The sequence below is a fragment of the Chroicocephalus ridibundus genome, chromosome 3 (genome assembly GCF_963924245.1).
Source record: "Chroicocephalus ridibundus chromosome 3, bChrRid1.1, whole genome shotgun sequence".
NCBI classification, from domain to species: domain Eukaryota; kingdom Metazoa; phylum Chordata; class Aves; order Charadriiformes; family Laridae; genus Chroicocephalus; species Chroicocephalus ridibundus.
Genome location: NC_086286.1, coordinates 17,819,920 through 17,833,912, shown reverse-complemented (window position 1 = coordinate 17,833,912; position 13,993 = coordinate 17,819,920). Strand labels below are relative to the sequence as shown.

Sequence of the window (13,993 nt, the reverse complement as noted above, 5' to 3'; positions counted from 1 at the left end):
AAATTTTTAATAACTGAGATTTTGCTTGGTGGCAACAAAGAGAAGCGTCAATTCAGAACCTGTCGATTCTGTACTGGGTCTATTACAAAGGTCAGATTGAAGGCAAACTGCTCAAAGAAAATTGAATTTGAAGGCCTGTATGTTTTTGCCAGCAACAGTCCCTAGTGTGTGCAGTTGAGCTTCAAACACAGTTAAACTGTATCCAGATGACTGATTTCAGTATGGTTTGTTCTCCAGTCACTTCTGATATACTTCCCTACCCTTGCAAGCAGAGGGAAATATAATCCACCAACAACAGTTGCATGGATTAGTATTATTTCACAATATCAATTGAAATGGAAGCTGTTAAGTAACAGTCACTCCAGCAGAGCCTGGCTCCATCCCACAGGGCTTTAGACTCAAGAATACCAACTAGTTTGTTTCACAGAAGGAAAGTCAACACTCCTGCTGGGCAAATTTGAATCTTAGTGCTCAAAGCCACCTGATATGCCATGACAGAAGATCATTAGGACAGATGGATTGTAGAACAGCTTGGATCAGTTTTCTGAGCAGAGATGAGACCTCTTGCTACCCTTCCTCTGCCTTCTGTGCTTCTGCACCTACCTCTGCCAGCAGAGGAAGGCACAGCAGCTCTCGGGCCTCCCTACAAGATTAGGCCCTCAAGCTGTACTTGAATTCTCTAAGACAGCTGACTGCTTCCAGATTAGTAGTGAGTATTTGTAAATGCTTTCACTAGTCAAAATTTATGTTCTCATTTGCAAAATACTATGTGGTACAGGCTCATCTGTTTTGAATAGATGGGAAGAAAATACAGAATCATTCACTTTGTCTAAAGTAGATTCTTCTCAGAGAAGACCGTCCCCAAACTTGTTCCAGGTTGAGTATATTAAAAAGAGGTTACTTATTCAAGAGGAATCAGCTCACCTCCGACAACAACAGCTGTTTACGTGCATCACTGTGCTCCCTCTTGCACAAGTCTTGATCTCTGACCATTTGGTTTTGCCTGACTTCTGTCCCCTGTGTGGCCTTATATTTCAGAGCTGGAGATCATCCTCTCTCATCTTTAATGCACATGCAGACATCTGCTGTGGTGCTAGGGAGCACTGCCATATACTGATAGAACTGAATACTTCCCCAGGGACTGCTCAGTCACAATGCAGATAAAGTAAGTGGGAAGGAAGTTTGCTATATGATACCTGCCAAACCAATTTTCAGATGCAAGTAGAAGGCTCAAAGCATTTTCTCTCTCCATTCTGGAACAGATCTGCTTGAAGGGCCCCAGCCTTGGTGAAAAGAAGCACAGCAGGACTCTGTGTTGTGATCTTGTGTTACAGCAGCTCATCCAGGCTCAGTCACCAGTGAGACTTGGACAAAAAACAACCTCCTGTAGAACCTTTCTATTTTTAAATGCGCCTCAGCAATCTGAGACAATGATAATGAACAGAGAGAGTAAGCAAGCACATCCTTGCACCTCTCTGCAGGCCAGGTAAGTGCACATCAGCCTGCCACAAACACGAGCTGTCCACGCTGCCCCTTTTACTTCACATAGAAGATAAATACTGAGACAGCATGAAAAGGGGTTTGATTAGCTACTGTCTGAAAGAGAAGAAATCTGGACATAGAAGGTAGTAGACTGTAGAAACTTAAAAATTATAATTAAACACCTGTTATATAGCAAAGGTTGTTCTGAATCCTGATGTCTTTAAGCCCACAGCTATCAGCAGCTGTTGTTCATCACCTACTTATCTACACTTACATAGAAAGATTCAGTGAAATACTGTGGCAATGTGAAAGAGTATAAAATTCAGCTACGTAAAGCCTGACATCAGTTCCCCTCCCCGTTTTCAAAATTATCATCTGTTTTTAGCAAAATACAGCCAACCCCACTGCCTGTAGTGCAAGGTTTAATACTAATGAAGTGTTTGTGGGCTAGTGATAGCATCTGCATTTCTTCCTGCAGGGAACAACTCTCCCATGAGCCTGAGATTTGGATTTGAAAATCACCTTGAGCGAATCCAGACCTACTCCTGATACACAGTACAGTACATTCTGGTGCAGTACTGCAGTCAGTAGTGTAAAAATCAGATAATCAGAAATAGTCGTAACATTTCTGTTAGCAAGTAACCACATATCAGGTTATTGCAAAAATACTAAAGTAGTAAGAAAGGATTTCCCGCCCTGTTATACTTGTTCTTATTTAAGCGGGCCAGCTGAGTACCTGCTGCTCAGACAGTAAGTTTCCTCTAACAAGGCCAAACGTGCTGCTGTTGGCCTGGCTGAGCTGTTTCTTCGGAATAAGGCTCTTTGAAATAGTAGCTATGGCCTTCAGGAGAACATGGAATCTGATGACATTTTGATGCTCCAGAGCTGTTTCTTGGTGAAGCTGCCATTTCTGGACCAAAGTCTCTGCTCAAAAAACACTGTAGTCCTTAAAAAAAAAAAAAAAAAAAAAAAAAAGTCATTCCTCCTTAAGTTGCTCCAAAAGATGCATTTATCCCACACTGAAACAAGACATAGCTGACCTAAACCCTGCTTTTTAATTAGCCAGTTACAGCCCATGAAGAGTCTGGATAGAGGTTCAGAACCATGGAGATGCCACTGAAAATAAACAGGACTTACACTCTGCCTCCCAGCTGAAATGCTTTGGAAAGTATCTGCTTCTGGTATGGAAAAAACACTAATAAGGTCATCATCTTCTCATACAGCTCCAGCTAAACTAACTCCCACTACAACCAAATTTGACTTCTGACTTTCAAACTACAACCCATTAAGTCCTGAAAAATCCAAGCCGCTATTTGCGGCCTTTGGACACCTTATACAACTAAACAAGACAAGACTTCACATACATAAGAGTCAGGCATTACTCAGATTATGAATGAAAAAAAAAAAAAAACATGGATAGAAATCACACTTTCGTATGAAAAAGGAAGTTAAACCATCATTTAGCAAAAAATAGAATCTGTTAAGTCTAGCTTCACAGTCAGATCTAAATCCATGAGGGGCACTATTCATCACCACTGAGTCAGCTGGAATTGCTCGGGGGCAGGGATTGATTGGTTCAAGACAGTCAATCAAACATACATTCTGTTTTACAGCAGATGCAATACATAATATGCATTAAATGAAGATACATTTTTGTCTGAAAGAGGAATGTAAAGATCCTTCTGGATACTGTGGGAAGAGACAAGGAATAAATCCATATTGATTTCAGGGTAGCTTATTTTAAAACATTGAGAAATGATGCCACTTGTTTTACTTGCTGTAATAGCACTTTAAGGAACATCACTCACACTAAAACCATCTTGCTTAGGATTAGTTTTCTTTCACAGAAGAAATATCTTGCGCAGTGCCAGACAGCCCTGATGGTGTTATGCCAATGCTGCTAGAAGAATTAGCCCCATTACAATCATCAGTTGTCTTCTAGAGAGCAGTATTTATACACAGATCTGCACTGAGTGACAGCTCGTTCCCCTTGCTAGAGGTAGTCCAAACTTCAGTACTCAAAGTACCTTCCTGATATTAGATTTTAAGACGTTAAGAAGGATGCTCATGCTCTCCCTGTGTTTAATAACTGAATGTCTGTGGTTTTGAGGATAGGACAAACGATAAATGAGATTTAAGTGATGAGTTTCCATCTTCTTAAATGAAAGATAATCCCCCTTTGCAGCAATGGTTCAAACCACTGCAGACGATCAGTGCAGAGGGAGTACAGCGCAGTAGAGAGACAAGGTGAACAGGGAACATGAGAAGACAAAACTACACTCAGCTGCGCAGCTACTGAGTCAAAGGTACCAATACGACAAACTCAGCTATGTGTGAAGACTTCACCTTGCCTCTGCTGCCCGTCCCAGCAGCTGCAAGGGGCCTGGCATCCCACTTGCAAAGCCCCCTGCCCCCAGGGCTGAGCGAGGGGCTCTGGCTGTGTCCACAGCCCAGCTGTCCGTCCCTCGCAGCAGCTGCAGCCAGCCTTGGGCCCAGGGAGGGCCAGGCCCTGCAGGCAGGGGAAAGGGGAAACTGCACCCTCAGCTCTAAAATTCCTCCCACTCCCCTGACTTGCCCCCCACTAGTATCCACACCATACCCAATGAAAAAACAACTTTTGCCTGTCCTGCTGACACTGGCTCCCTGGTAAATAGCCCATCCTTCCTTCTTAACGCATCCACCTACTGTTGCTTCAGTCCTCTTTGTCCATTGCACAAGAGTACGTGGATGTGCCCCACCCCGAGGTATCCAGATCAGCGATGTCAACATCGTCCTCTGCAGCGGGGAAAGGCCTAGCCCAGCTGACATTATTCCCATTGTCTGCATGGCATCCCTCGCTCAGTGCGATTTCATGAGCTTGGGTTGCAGCTCTGCTCCAGCCCAGCCTAAGTACTCCCACTCACTTTTGGACTGAGGCCATCGCAGCCTTGCAGGATCTCATGCTTGCTCAGAGCACCCCTACTAACATTTCAGTTTCCACAAATGGAGGAATTCCTAGAAGAGCTTTATTTTCCAGCAGTTCTTTAGCTCTTTTGCAAGCAAGCCTGCATTGTTGGAGTGAGTTTGTATGTAAATACATTTGTATCTCTTGAATTCTAGGAATTCTTGTATAGTCTCAAGGGAACTAAGGTCCACCCCTGCATTTTTGTCTCAATGGAATTTTTTTTTTTGGCATTGTTTCAAGTCTTCTGTGGCTGATAAAGCTTTTCGCAGTGATCAGAAGGCATTCTTAATCTTTCAGAGAAACCAGAGACAAAGAGAGATTAAGTAATATTTCTCACAAACTGAGCAGCAGAACCCATTGCAGAACACAGATATAATTACTTTTCCTAACTTCACCACTATACTATTATGTGTTTTCCCCTTTTGAAGCTAAATAACAGAAAGAATTGCTTAAGTGATTCCTCTCAAAGCTGCACAACCAAATTTATTTCTCAATTTTTGCCCTTTTATTCATAGCAGATTCTGATTTCTGTTCGTAGAAGGGAATGAATTCTTCCTATTTTAGTAACAGTTTTGAAGTTACAGACATCAAATATAAAAGAAGAAAGGCCTACTCTGTTCTCTAAAGCTAGAATGGAAAATTCAATGCCTGCATTCAAATTGCAGAACTTGGCAAATTTTTTAAATCACTTCCTTTTCCATTTTCCTTTGTGGAGATAGCTGCTGGTTTTATTTCTCTATATCTATAGATGGAGGGGGAAGAAGTACTGGTAATCTGCCATAGGATAAAAAAAAAATTAGAATTCAAAATAAATTTTGACATGCAACATCTTCACTTGAAAGAAACAACTTGGTGCTTTACATTTCAGGAGAGCAGGCTGTAATAAAGCTAATCAATCTGAAAAGCCAAGTATGAAACACCACTAAATGCACGAGGGAAGGCAAGCCGTGTACAAAAATACATCTATCTTACATTCCCTCTGCTCTCAGTCTTCCTCCTGGACTGCAGCTTTTCTTTTTTTAATAAAGATCTAAGAAGCACAACAGATAGACACCTTTCAAAAACAGCCACTAACTTCCATCACAAACTTTCACTTTTTTGCGTCACTACATAAAAACTGGCGGTTCATAACTGCACAGCAGCGATGATATGAGACAGCAACAAATTCTGGCTCCTATTTTATTTAGGAGACATACATACATTATATTTCTAGAACTCTATTTTAAACGTCACATTTGAGAATAGTGTCTTCATTAACTATGAACCAGCACTTAATTAACCATTAAGTCTAGAAACAGATGTGAAAATTTCTCTCTCTTCTTGGCTATTTACAGTCCCACCCATTCCCACTTGACTATCATGCAGAGACCTAGTACGGAGTGCTTGAAGCTATCAGATCCTGCAACCGCTGTCCTCTGACTTCTCAGAAAAAGCTATTTTACTTCAAGACCAAAACATAAACACCAGTTTAGGGTCTGGAAGATAAAAGTGTTTTAAGGCCCTAAAAGGACACTATCGTATCTGTGTTATATCATATATGTATTACATATCTACCACATTGTAGGGAAATGATAAGATGGGATGAAGCTCTGGACTGCTGAAGACCACAAATGTTAAAGTTGTCTTGGCAACATCTACTGATAAAGAGAGATGACAACTGATAATTAGAGATTTTAGGTTATTTTAGACACTTCTACAAATTAATACAACGTACTGAACCTTCTGAACATCTATCCAGCAGCAGGTAAATCAAGGTCTGAGGAGGGTTACAGCAGAATGAATATAATTTCTCCCTGACAGGCAATATCATCTCCACTTACTCATTGACGGGGACAAAAAAACCAAAACCCAATGAAACAAACAAAGAGAAGCTGTTGTGCAGGAAGTCAAATACAGTAGTAAAGAGTAGCCCTTTTAAAATACACAAACTTTTAATCTAACAACACTTCAGGAAATCTAATCATGTTCGTTATGGACATTTCCAAACCAGAACTTTAATGGAAAGAGAACTCCGTCCAGAATTGAAGTTGTAAATATATTTAGCTTGTTAGTTAACACTACAGATTATTACTTTCTACTAGCCATAAAACTTGGTCTTGAGGTGGGACTTTCAATCCATTCAAGGTGAGAAGATCAGGTACTTGTTACACCAGAACTTACCTAGAAAGGCAGGAAATAAGCTGCTACAGAAGGGAACAAATCCTCCTCCAGGAAAGCAACAACCTTTGCTTTCAACCAGGAATCCAGAGTCACTCTTCACTGGAGACTGCAGGCTCCTGGTTAGAAGACAGTAGTAATGGAGGCACAATGAGTAGGGAGAAGCAGCTTCATACCCTACACCAGTTAATTCATGGGGCCACATTCATTGTGTCATCAAAAGAATTAAAAGCTAATTATGGTACATGCAATAGAAAGACAGCTGATCTTGAAACACATTCTCTTCAAACAACAAAGGCTTACAGACTGCTGACAACGAACCAGTGAAGATAACCCAGGAGCTCTGGGTTTGAGCACAGAAAAATTGGGAGGTTGCACTTGCTGCAGCTGAGATGCTACAGCCTAATCAATAGGATGTCAGATACAAGGCAAAAGCCAGGATTTATCCCAAGAACCAAAAAATTAGAGGGAAGAATGTTCCATTATAATGACTCAATTTTCAGTGTCTCCACTTTTGGTCATTTCCTTTCTGTTTTGATCTGTCAGACAGCTGTCCTCAGAAGGAAAGAAGAACTTTTGTACCTCTGAAATATCTGAAACAGGCACTTGCAGCTGTTAGAGACAGGTGACAAGCAGAATCATTCGAGAAGTCTTTAGATTAGACAGAGAAGGAATTTGTGAGGCCAATTTAAAAAGATAAGACACGTGTCCTCTTTGAAAGTTATGACCCTGGCCATCATTTGGAGTTAAAAGTGCGTGTTTCCTTCTATTGTTGCAGTTTAGAGACATTGAAGTGCATCTTCTCTTTGTACTCAATGTACTGGGTTTGTCTTTGTGACAGAAAGAGACCCCTCTTCCCCAAATCTTCCTGTGCTTCTCACCTCACTTTTGCTGAGCGCCAGGAGAACAACTCTGTGGTCTGCTGCTGCTAGGACAACCCCACCTTCTTGAAAAGCATAAAAGGCTTCCAAACACTAATAAATGAACTATCTGTAGATGACATGTGAGACAGCTTTCAGTTGTGCTGCAAGCATCTGTGGGTAAGCCGAGCTGGGAACTGGATTTCTGTAAAGAGACAGAAAGAACATGGTCTATTGCTACACTGAAGCATGTAAAAAATTAGCCAGCACAGAGATCTGCTTTTGGTTCAGGACATGGGAAAAGCCCAAAGGAAAACAAGGCATGTTTTCGAACAAGGCACATTAGAACACGTGCACCTAATGCAAATGAGAAATTGCAATCTTCGTTTGGGTGTTGAGGATGTGTTGTAGTAGGACAGGGGGTGAACCAGATTGGGCATACACACAGAATAAGCTCTAACTGCCACAGAGCTAGGTATATCTACAATAGCCAAGTTTGGTTTGATTTTTGTTTGGTTTGGGTCTCAGCATACTGTATAGCATTTTCTTCACTATAAAAGAAAATCACCTATAGTGAAGTCTTGGCAGAAGTGCAGAGTTGTACAAACAAACGGGCTCCGTTCTTCAGCTTTTCTTTCAGAGGTTGTCCCCTCAGTTGCATCACAGAGAATCCCATCATGGACCACACTGTGTAGGGCTTACTCATGTTGGAGCGTCAGACTTGTCCAGGATTCGTGTTCCATGGGATCACTGCCAGTGGCAGCTGCTGGAACGCAAGGAAGGACTTTGCAAGGAGCGATGTGGGGGGGAGGAGTTGTTCCAACTGAGCAATGCAAGGCAAGCAGCAGGCGTTGGATCTCAGCGAATATGGCTTCTGAGAGCTACGATCAGTAACTCCAGCTGGGCCACTTGCTTGGGATTCCTGCCAAAAGATTTATAAAAAGAACAGTAAAGAATGTGCAACGGCTTTAAATAAGAATTTCAAATACAGTGCAGCCAATATCCACATTTGTTGAGGCTTCCATCCCTCAGCTTTTCTCTAAGGCTCAGCAAGGCATGCAAGGAGTTTCTCCTGCTGATCTAATTTTATCCTCTCAGAGATATCCACCAACATGAAGGAATGAATTAGAGCCAGTGCAGTTTTCTAATTACTTCCAGCTCTCAGAGAGAGACCCAAAAAATACTGGTAAGCAAGCAGAACATAGTAAAGCTGATAAACCAGCCTTTAATTTGTGTGTTGCTATACATGGAGGTCTTGTGATAATTTACTAATAGGTGATCCCAGCCTTTACTTGAACTAGGGCAATGAATTTAACTGCAACAGAGCGCAGTGGCAAACAAGAACGGCTGCTCATTGATAAGTGAAACATGCAGGTGATTTCCCCCTTTAGATACAAGAACTGGTTCCTCAAATGCCAACAATGACTGTTTATCAAGATGCAATTTTTCATTACCTAATAGGTTTTCCATATTCTGTATCTGAAGCACATTAGCATGACTGGAGGTGGGTTCATTCAAGTTCACAGGAGAGCTGGCCCTGTCTGTACCAAACCTGTGCCAGCCACAAGGAGCTTCATTACCAAGGTTCAGCAGCCTTCTAAGCACAAAAAGGAAATCCAATCACCAAAAGAGTTTTTGTCCTTGATATAACTACAGAACCTCACAATGATTACCAAAAGTCACTTGCTCAAAAAAGTAAGCTATACCACAGAGCATAAAAATCCCACAGTGCCAGCGCAGTAAACAGGTCAAGTGTGGTAGCTGAATCATTTCTTTGTTTCCTCAATTAGTATACATGTAAGTGTCCAGTGCTTCTGCAGACACCTGTATGAGATGGGGTACCGCAGCTAGAAATAACTTAGAACAGTCACAGACTTTTGATCTAATTAATACACCAGGCTCTCTCTCCTGTCCTCACATCGGTATGAGAGACTCAGAGACAAGTGAAGAAACTTGGAGCCTGTTGGTTTTCTTTTTTCCTAGTTTGAATACCAATCTTAAATGGCAGTTTGTGTCCAGGGTACACACCACCACTAGTAATGCCATGATTGCTGAATAAACCCCACAATATTCAGTTACATTCCACCTCTAGTAATAACACGATTGCTAAAATCAAAACGCTCCCTGCCACACACACACACGAATGCTCTGACTAAACTGCAACACTGAAGTGATAGTATAAAGAAGTCTGACACAAATCCATGCCCCCCCCAACTAGACAAGACACCTCACTTGCCTTTTAAGAATCAGGAATAAGCGTACCTTCAACTAGCAGGATGGGCAAGTCATCAGGGTCATCAGAGCTCTGCAGGGTTCTTCTTGCAGCTGGGCAGGCCTCCTGCTCGGCATTCGTCCCGGGCGCTGGTCCGGGGAAGCTGGAGGCAGTCCTGTAAGACACTGAACACCTGCACACACTTATTTATGCCACAAATTCTACTCCAATCTCAAGATGTCGCTGCTTCACAGACACGCTAGAAAAGGTCAAGTTCAGGAACTAACAGTTTAATGACAAGCAGGCAAAAAGAGGGCTTGGAAGGGCCAAAACCTTCTCCTACCCAAAGGTCACCAAGATTCATCCCCTAGAGAAACTTAAAAGTATTCACATCTCTCATGGAACAAACTGTCATTCTAAAAAGACATTCAAAGAAGAAATAAAACAATCAAGACAGCCTGAAATTTCTCTGAACTCAATTTTTTATTGCGCGGTGATTATTAGTTACACTTTGACACAATGTACTTTGGAATAAATTGGCACCTACTACATGATTTTAAAAACTTAGTATCTTATAGTTCATATAATTGGCACTATAGAGAAAACCCAGAGATCTGTCTTTTTGACCCAAGATTAAAAGAAAGATAAAATGTTTACATCCTTTATTGTTGTCAGGTGAACTTTCACTGTGGAAGGCCCTTAAAAAAAGTGAACAGAAACTAACAGCCTAAATGCCCTCCAAAAAATATCTAAAATCAGTATCAGATAAATCACTCTCTTCTTTACACCAGTCTTTTTGCTTTGGTACTTTTAGTACCCAAGTGCACAGTAACTCCCTCATCCCTTTTAAGGAAAAGAGGTAACATGGTCAAAACGACACCGATTACTTTGGGTGACAAGAGGAGAGACTCCCACACACCATCCTCAGCGCCCGCGCAAACAGCATTTTCATCAAAAGTGACATCACCTCAGGATTTAATACATCCCAAGAGGCTTATAAATACTAAAGGTTTTTTAAATTTTTTTTAAATAATTATTTTGAATAAATAAATGACAGCTGTAATAGCTGCATTTACTTTGGTGACCAGTTATCCATATGCAGCATAAGTTAAATTCATAAGGCAAGTGATGAGATAGCATAAGTGAACTCCCTGAGGATCAGCATCTCTGTGTTCAACGTGTTTGTTTTGTAATGCATGTAGACAGCCTGGAAAACAATCAGTCCCAAGGCATCCGCTTTTTAATCTCCAAGCACAGCTGCAGACCACACAATGAATAATTTCTGTACCTCTTCTGTAGGCAGGAATATGTAAATAAAACAGAATACTTAGTAGCTGGTGGTGGGGAATTAGTTCTGGTAAACCTGGACCAAGTGCTCCACCTTGTGTTAGTCCTTGGCATTCAAAGCGAACCCCTCGATGCCTGCTCAATAATTGCAGGTCCAGCAGAATAGTTTATGATTTCTTCTGCCTGTGAATTAGTGTTGTCCATAGTGCCATATGATTGCTGCTCCGAATGGGCAAACATCGTCCTTTCTGTAGAATAAGGATGCAAAACTCGGGGGACGTACATCTGAAATCACAAGTGTTAAGGATTTTACTCGTCTCTCAAAGTATAACGTTGGGATAATTCACCCAGGATAATCTTTCCCCTCGCCACTCTTCTTTTCATCCATTTCCCATTCTTCACCTTAACACCTAAGGTCTTTTGCCCCCTAACCGAGGCTTCCTGGTGCAACGCTCACGTGTACTTGTAGACCGTGGCACAAAGACCTCTATTTCTACCTCAGTCCTACATCCTTTTTAGTGACATGGCAGGGAAGACCTGCTATGCACGTCACAACTTTCTAAGTCACAAAGCAGTGGCAACTGACTGCATTCGGCAGCTGTCCAGTTGTGAGGAACTGTGTGGTGTAAGGCCCAGAACACAGTGCACAGAGCTGCTGGAAGTAGCCGTGTCTCAACTACACACAAAACATCAGCCGAAGGTACTTCTGGAACACCGCCTGGGAACAGTCAAGGAGCCCAGCTGCAGAACTCTCTCGTCCCACACGCATATGGGAAGTCCCACAGTCCATTCAAACTAATGTGTCCTACACATGCTCTTTGATAAGCAGGGTGATAAATTAAGTTTTTCTAGGAAGCGTAAGAGAATATTAGTAACTCTTAACTTCTTACAGAAGATGTTGGGATGGCTGGTACATCTGTGTCGTTTCCTCTTTCACATTGTGTGTCTTCTATCTGTAATCAGTAACAGGTGGGGAAAGGAAGAGAGACAATATCAGACTGGTAAATTAAAAGAACATACGAAGACCGTAAGCGCCCAAAAACCTGCACAGAGAGATCTCTGTGCAGTGCTGGTACTCTCTCCTCCAATCCTCTTGCATGCTTCTTCCATCCCACTCTTTCTTCTCAAATTCAGTTCCTGCTAACACCGACAGCCTTCCCACTGTGCCAAGCAGCCTACCTCTACCATCAGCCCTCTTTAGCCATCTTACCAGGATGAGCCTTTGTGGACAGATGCTGCTAGCAAGAAGGCACAAACAAACCAGCAGGAATAGCTGGTGCTACATCAAGCACACAGGCAGGTGCTGAAAGGTGCTGAGTATCCATCACTTACCTTATAATTCAGTGGGCTCAGGTACTTGAAACAGCCAAAACAAGTATAAGCCAAGCAAATAACAATTGTGATGTTGACAACTAGGAAGGTAAACATGGTTGTAGGTGCTTTAAAGCCTAGAAAAATATCCAGAGAATACAATATAAAAATACACAGCAGGAAAAACAAAAAAACCGAACCTTTATCTTCCCCATTTTCAGAAACCTCGTGGATTTTTTTTTCCCTTAGAGGACTGGAAACACCACTTCCAGCCACAAACAAGAGAACCTCATTATGCACAAAGCTTGTTGACTGGTAAAACTGCTGAGAAAACTGTTTCCCCAGCTTCCTTAAAGGCCAAGAAAGGCAGCTGCAATACTTGAATGATAAACAAGACTCAGAGCAATTCTTCTCCTCCTCCCTCAGTCATCTATTCTGGACCCACTTCTAAAATACTTTCATTAATGATCTGTGAAATGTAATAGACATAGTCCATTTATTAAATATGAGGACACCACCAAACTAGATGGGTTGCAAACAACTCAAAGGCAAAAAAAACCCAAAAAACACAACAACAAAATACAAAAATGACGTTGATAGATTAGATGATCCCACCCTCTACCAAGGAAAAAAACCCAACCAAAAATAAACAGTGAGATGAAATTGTATGTAGAAAACTGTAAATAACTACAATTCGTAAGGAAAAATGAAATGTAGATATGAGGGAGAACAAGCCTGTAGCACTACAGAATACAACTGATCATTACAAGCTGGAAAGCAGTCAATAGTATGATGCTATCACAAAACATCAGAAGGGAAAAAAAGAAAGCAAGCCTCTGGTACCTATACAAAATAATGTGGTGCTACTGAACCTTAAACTTGAGCAGCCTTGACTGTGTAGAATGCCACAATAAAATATGGACAGAACTGGGAGGAGCCCAAGGAAAAGGTACAAGAGAAGAAACTGGGTGAACATGAAATAAGCTGAAAGGTAATTTTTTCTTCAGAGAGAGAGAGAGAGAGAGAGAGAGAGAGAGAGAGAGAGAGAGAGAGAGAGAGAGAGAGAGGGAGAGAAAGCTATAGTAAAGGACATATTCCATACTAGCAGCCTCTAGTATAGGAAAAGTTATAATGATCACAGTGACTTATTATTCTTCAGGTCCACTGGGGAAATATTCTGAAGAAGTTAATCTCCTTTTGCAGCAAAGACAACTTGAATAAGATAATAGGAAAAAAGCCAAATATCTAGCTGTTTCCAAGCTCCTTTAGTCAAAACAGGCAACACCAACCCTCAAATTTTTTTGTGGTAATCCCAGCATATGCAGTAGCACAGAGCAGACAAGTTTCACTTTTTAGCAGGCTATATAAGCCCTATGCAGATCTGTTTGGGGGTGGTGGGGTGAACCACAACAAAACACACACAAAACCAAAAAAAACCCCACAAACACGTCACTGTTCAAACCAAAGAGGCAAGTGAAAAAGCCTCCCTATGGGTATTCTGGAATGTCCTTTAGAAGAGGTTGTTTTTCTAAGTGTAGGTTACATCAGTATCTACCAGCTGGTGAGGCATGTCTACACCAAAGGCAATGTATGGTGTGAAGCACAAGGCAAACAGCAGAGATCACGGAAGAAATCTCCAAAGATCAGTTTTCCCTGCCATGTGTCCTCAGCAGTCTGCCCTGCCAACAGCTCTAGAGAACGTGGGACTTAAGTGACTATCCCAGGAGACAGGGGTTGAAC

At 41.7% G+C, this 13,993-nt stretch overlaps 1 protein-coding gene across 4 annotated transcripts in view; it reads right to left on the bottom strand.

Moving 5' to 3' along the window:
* The window catches only part of TMEM63A (transmembrane protein 63A), a 54,560-nt gene that overhangs the window by 11,490 nt on the left and 29,077 nt on the right, over window positions 1–13,993 (bottom strand). The window contains exons 22-28 of one of the 4 annotated variants that reach the window (XM_063328198.1): window positions 12,275–12,390; window positions 11,833–11,895; window positions 8,898–11,227; window positions 8,012–8,365; window positions 7,465–7,648; window positions 6,587–6,702; window positions 2,205–2,428 (exon numbers count right to left, since the gene is read on the bottom strand). In XM_063328198.1, coding sequence (XP_063184268.1) covers window positions 11,057–11,227; window positions 11,833–11,895; window positions 12,275–12,390 — 350 coding nt within the window. In that variant the 3' untranslated portion in view covers window positions 2,205–2,428; window positions 6,587–6,702; window positions 7,465–7,648; window positions 8,012–8,365; window positions 8,898–11,056. Of the gene's footprint in view, window positions 1–2,204; window positions 2,429–6,586; window positions 6,703–7,464; window positions 8,366–8,897; window positions 11,228–11,832; window positions 11,896–12,274; window positions 12,391–13,993 lie in introns of those variants that run through there. The other 3 variants (XM_063328197.1, XM_063328196.1, XM_063328195.1) reach the window with 3 other exon arrangements.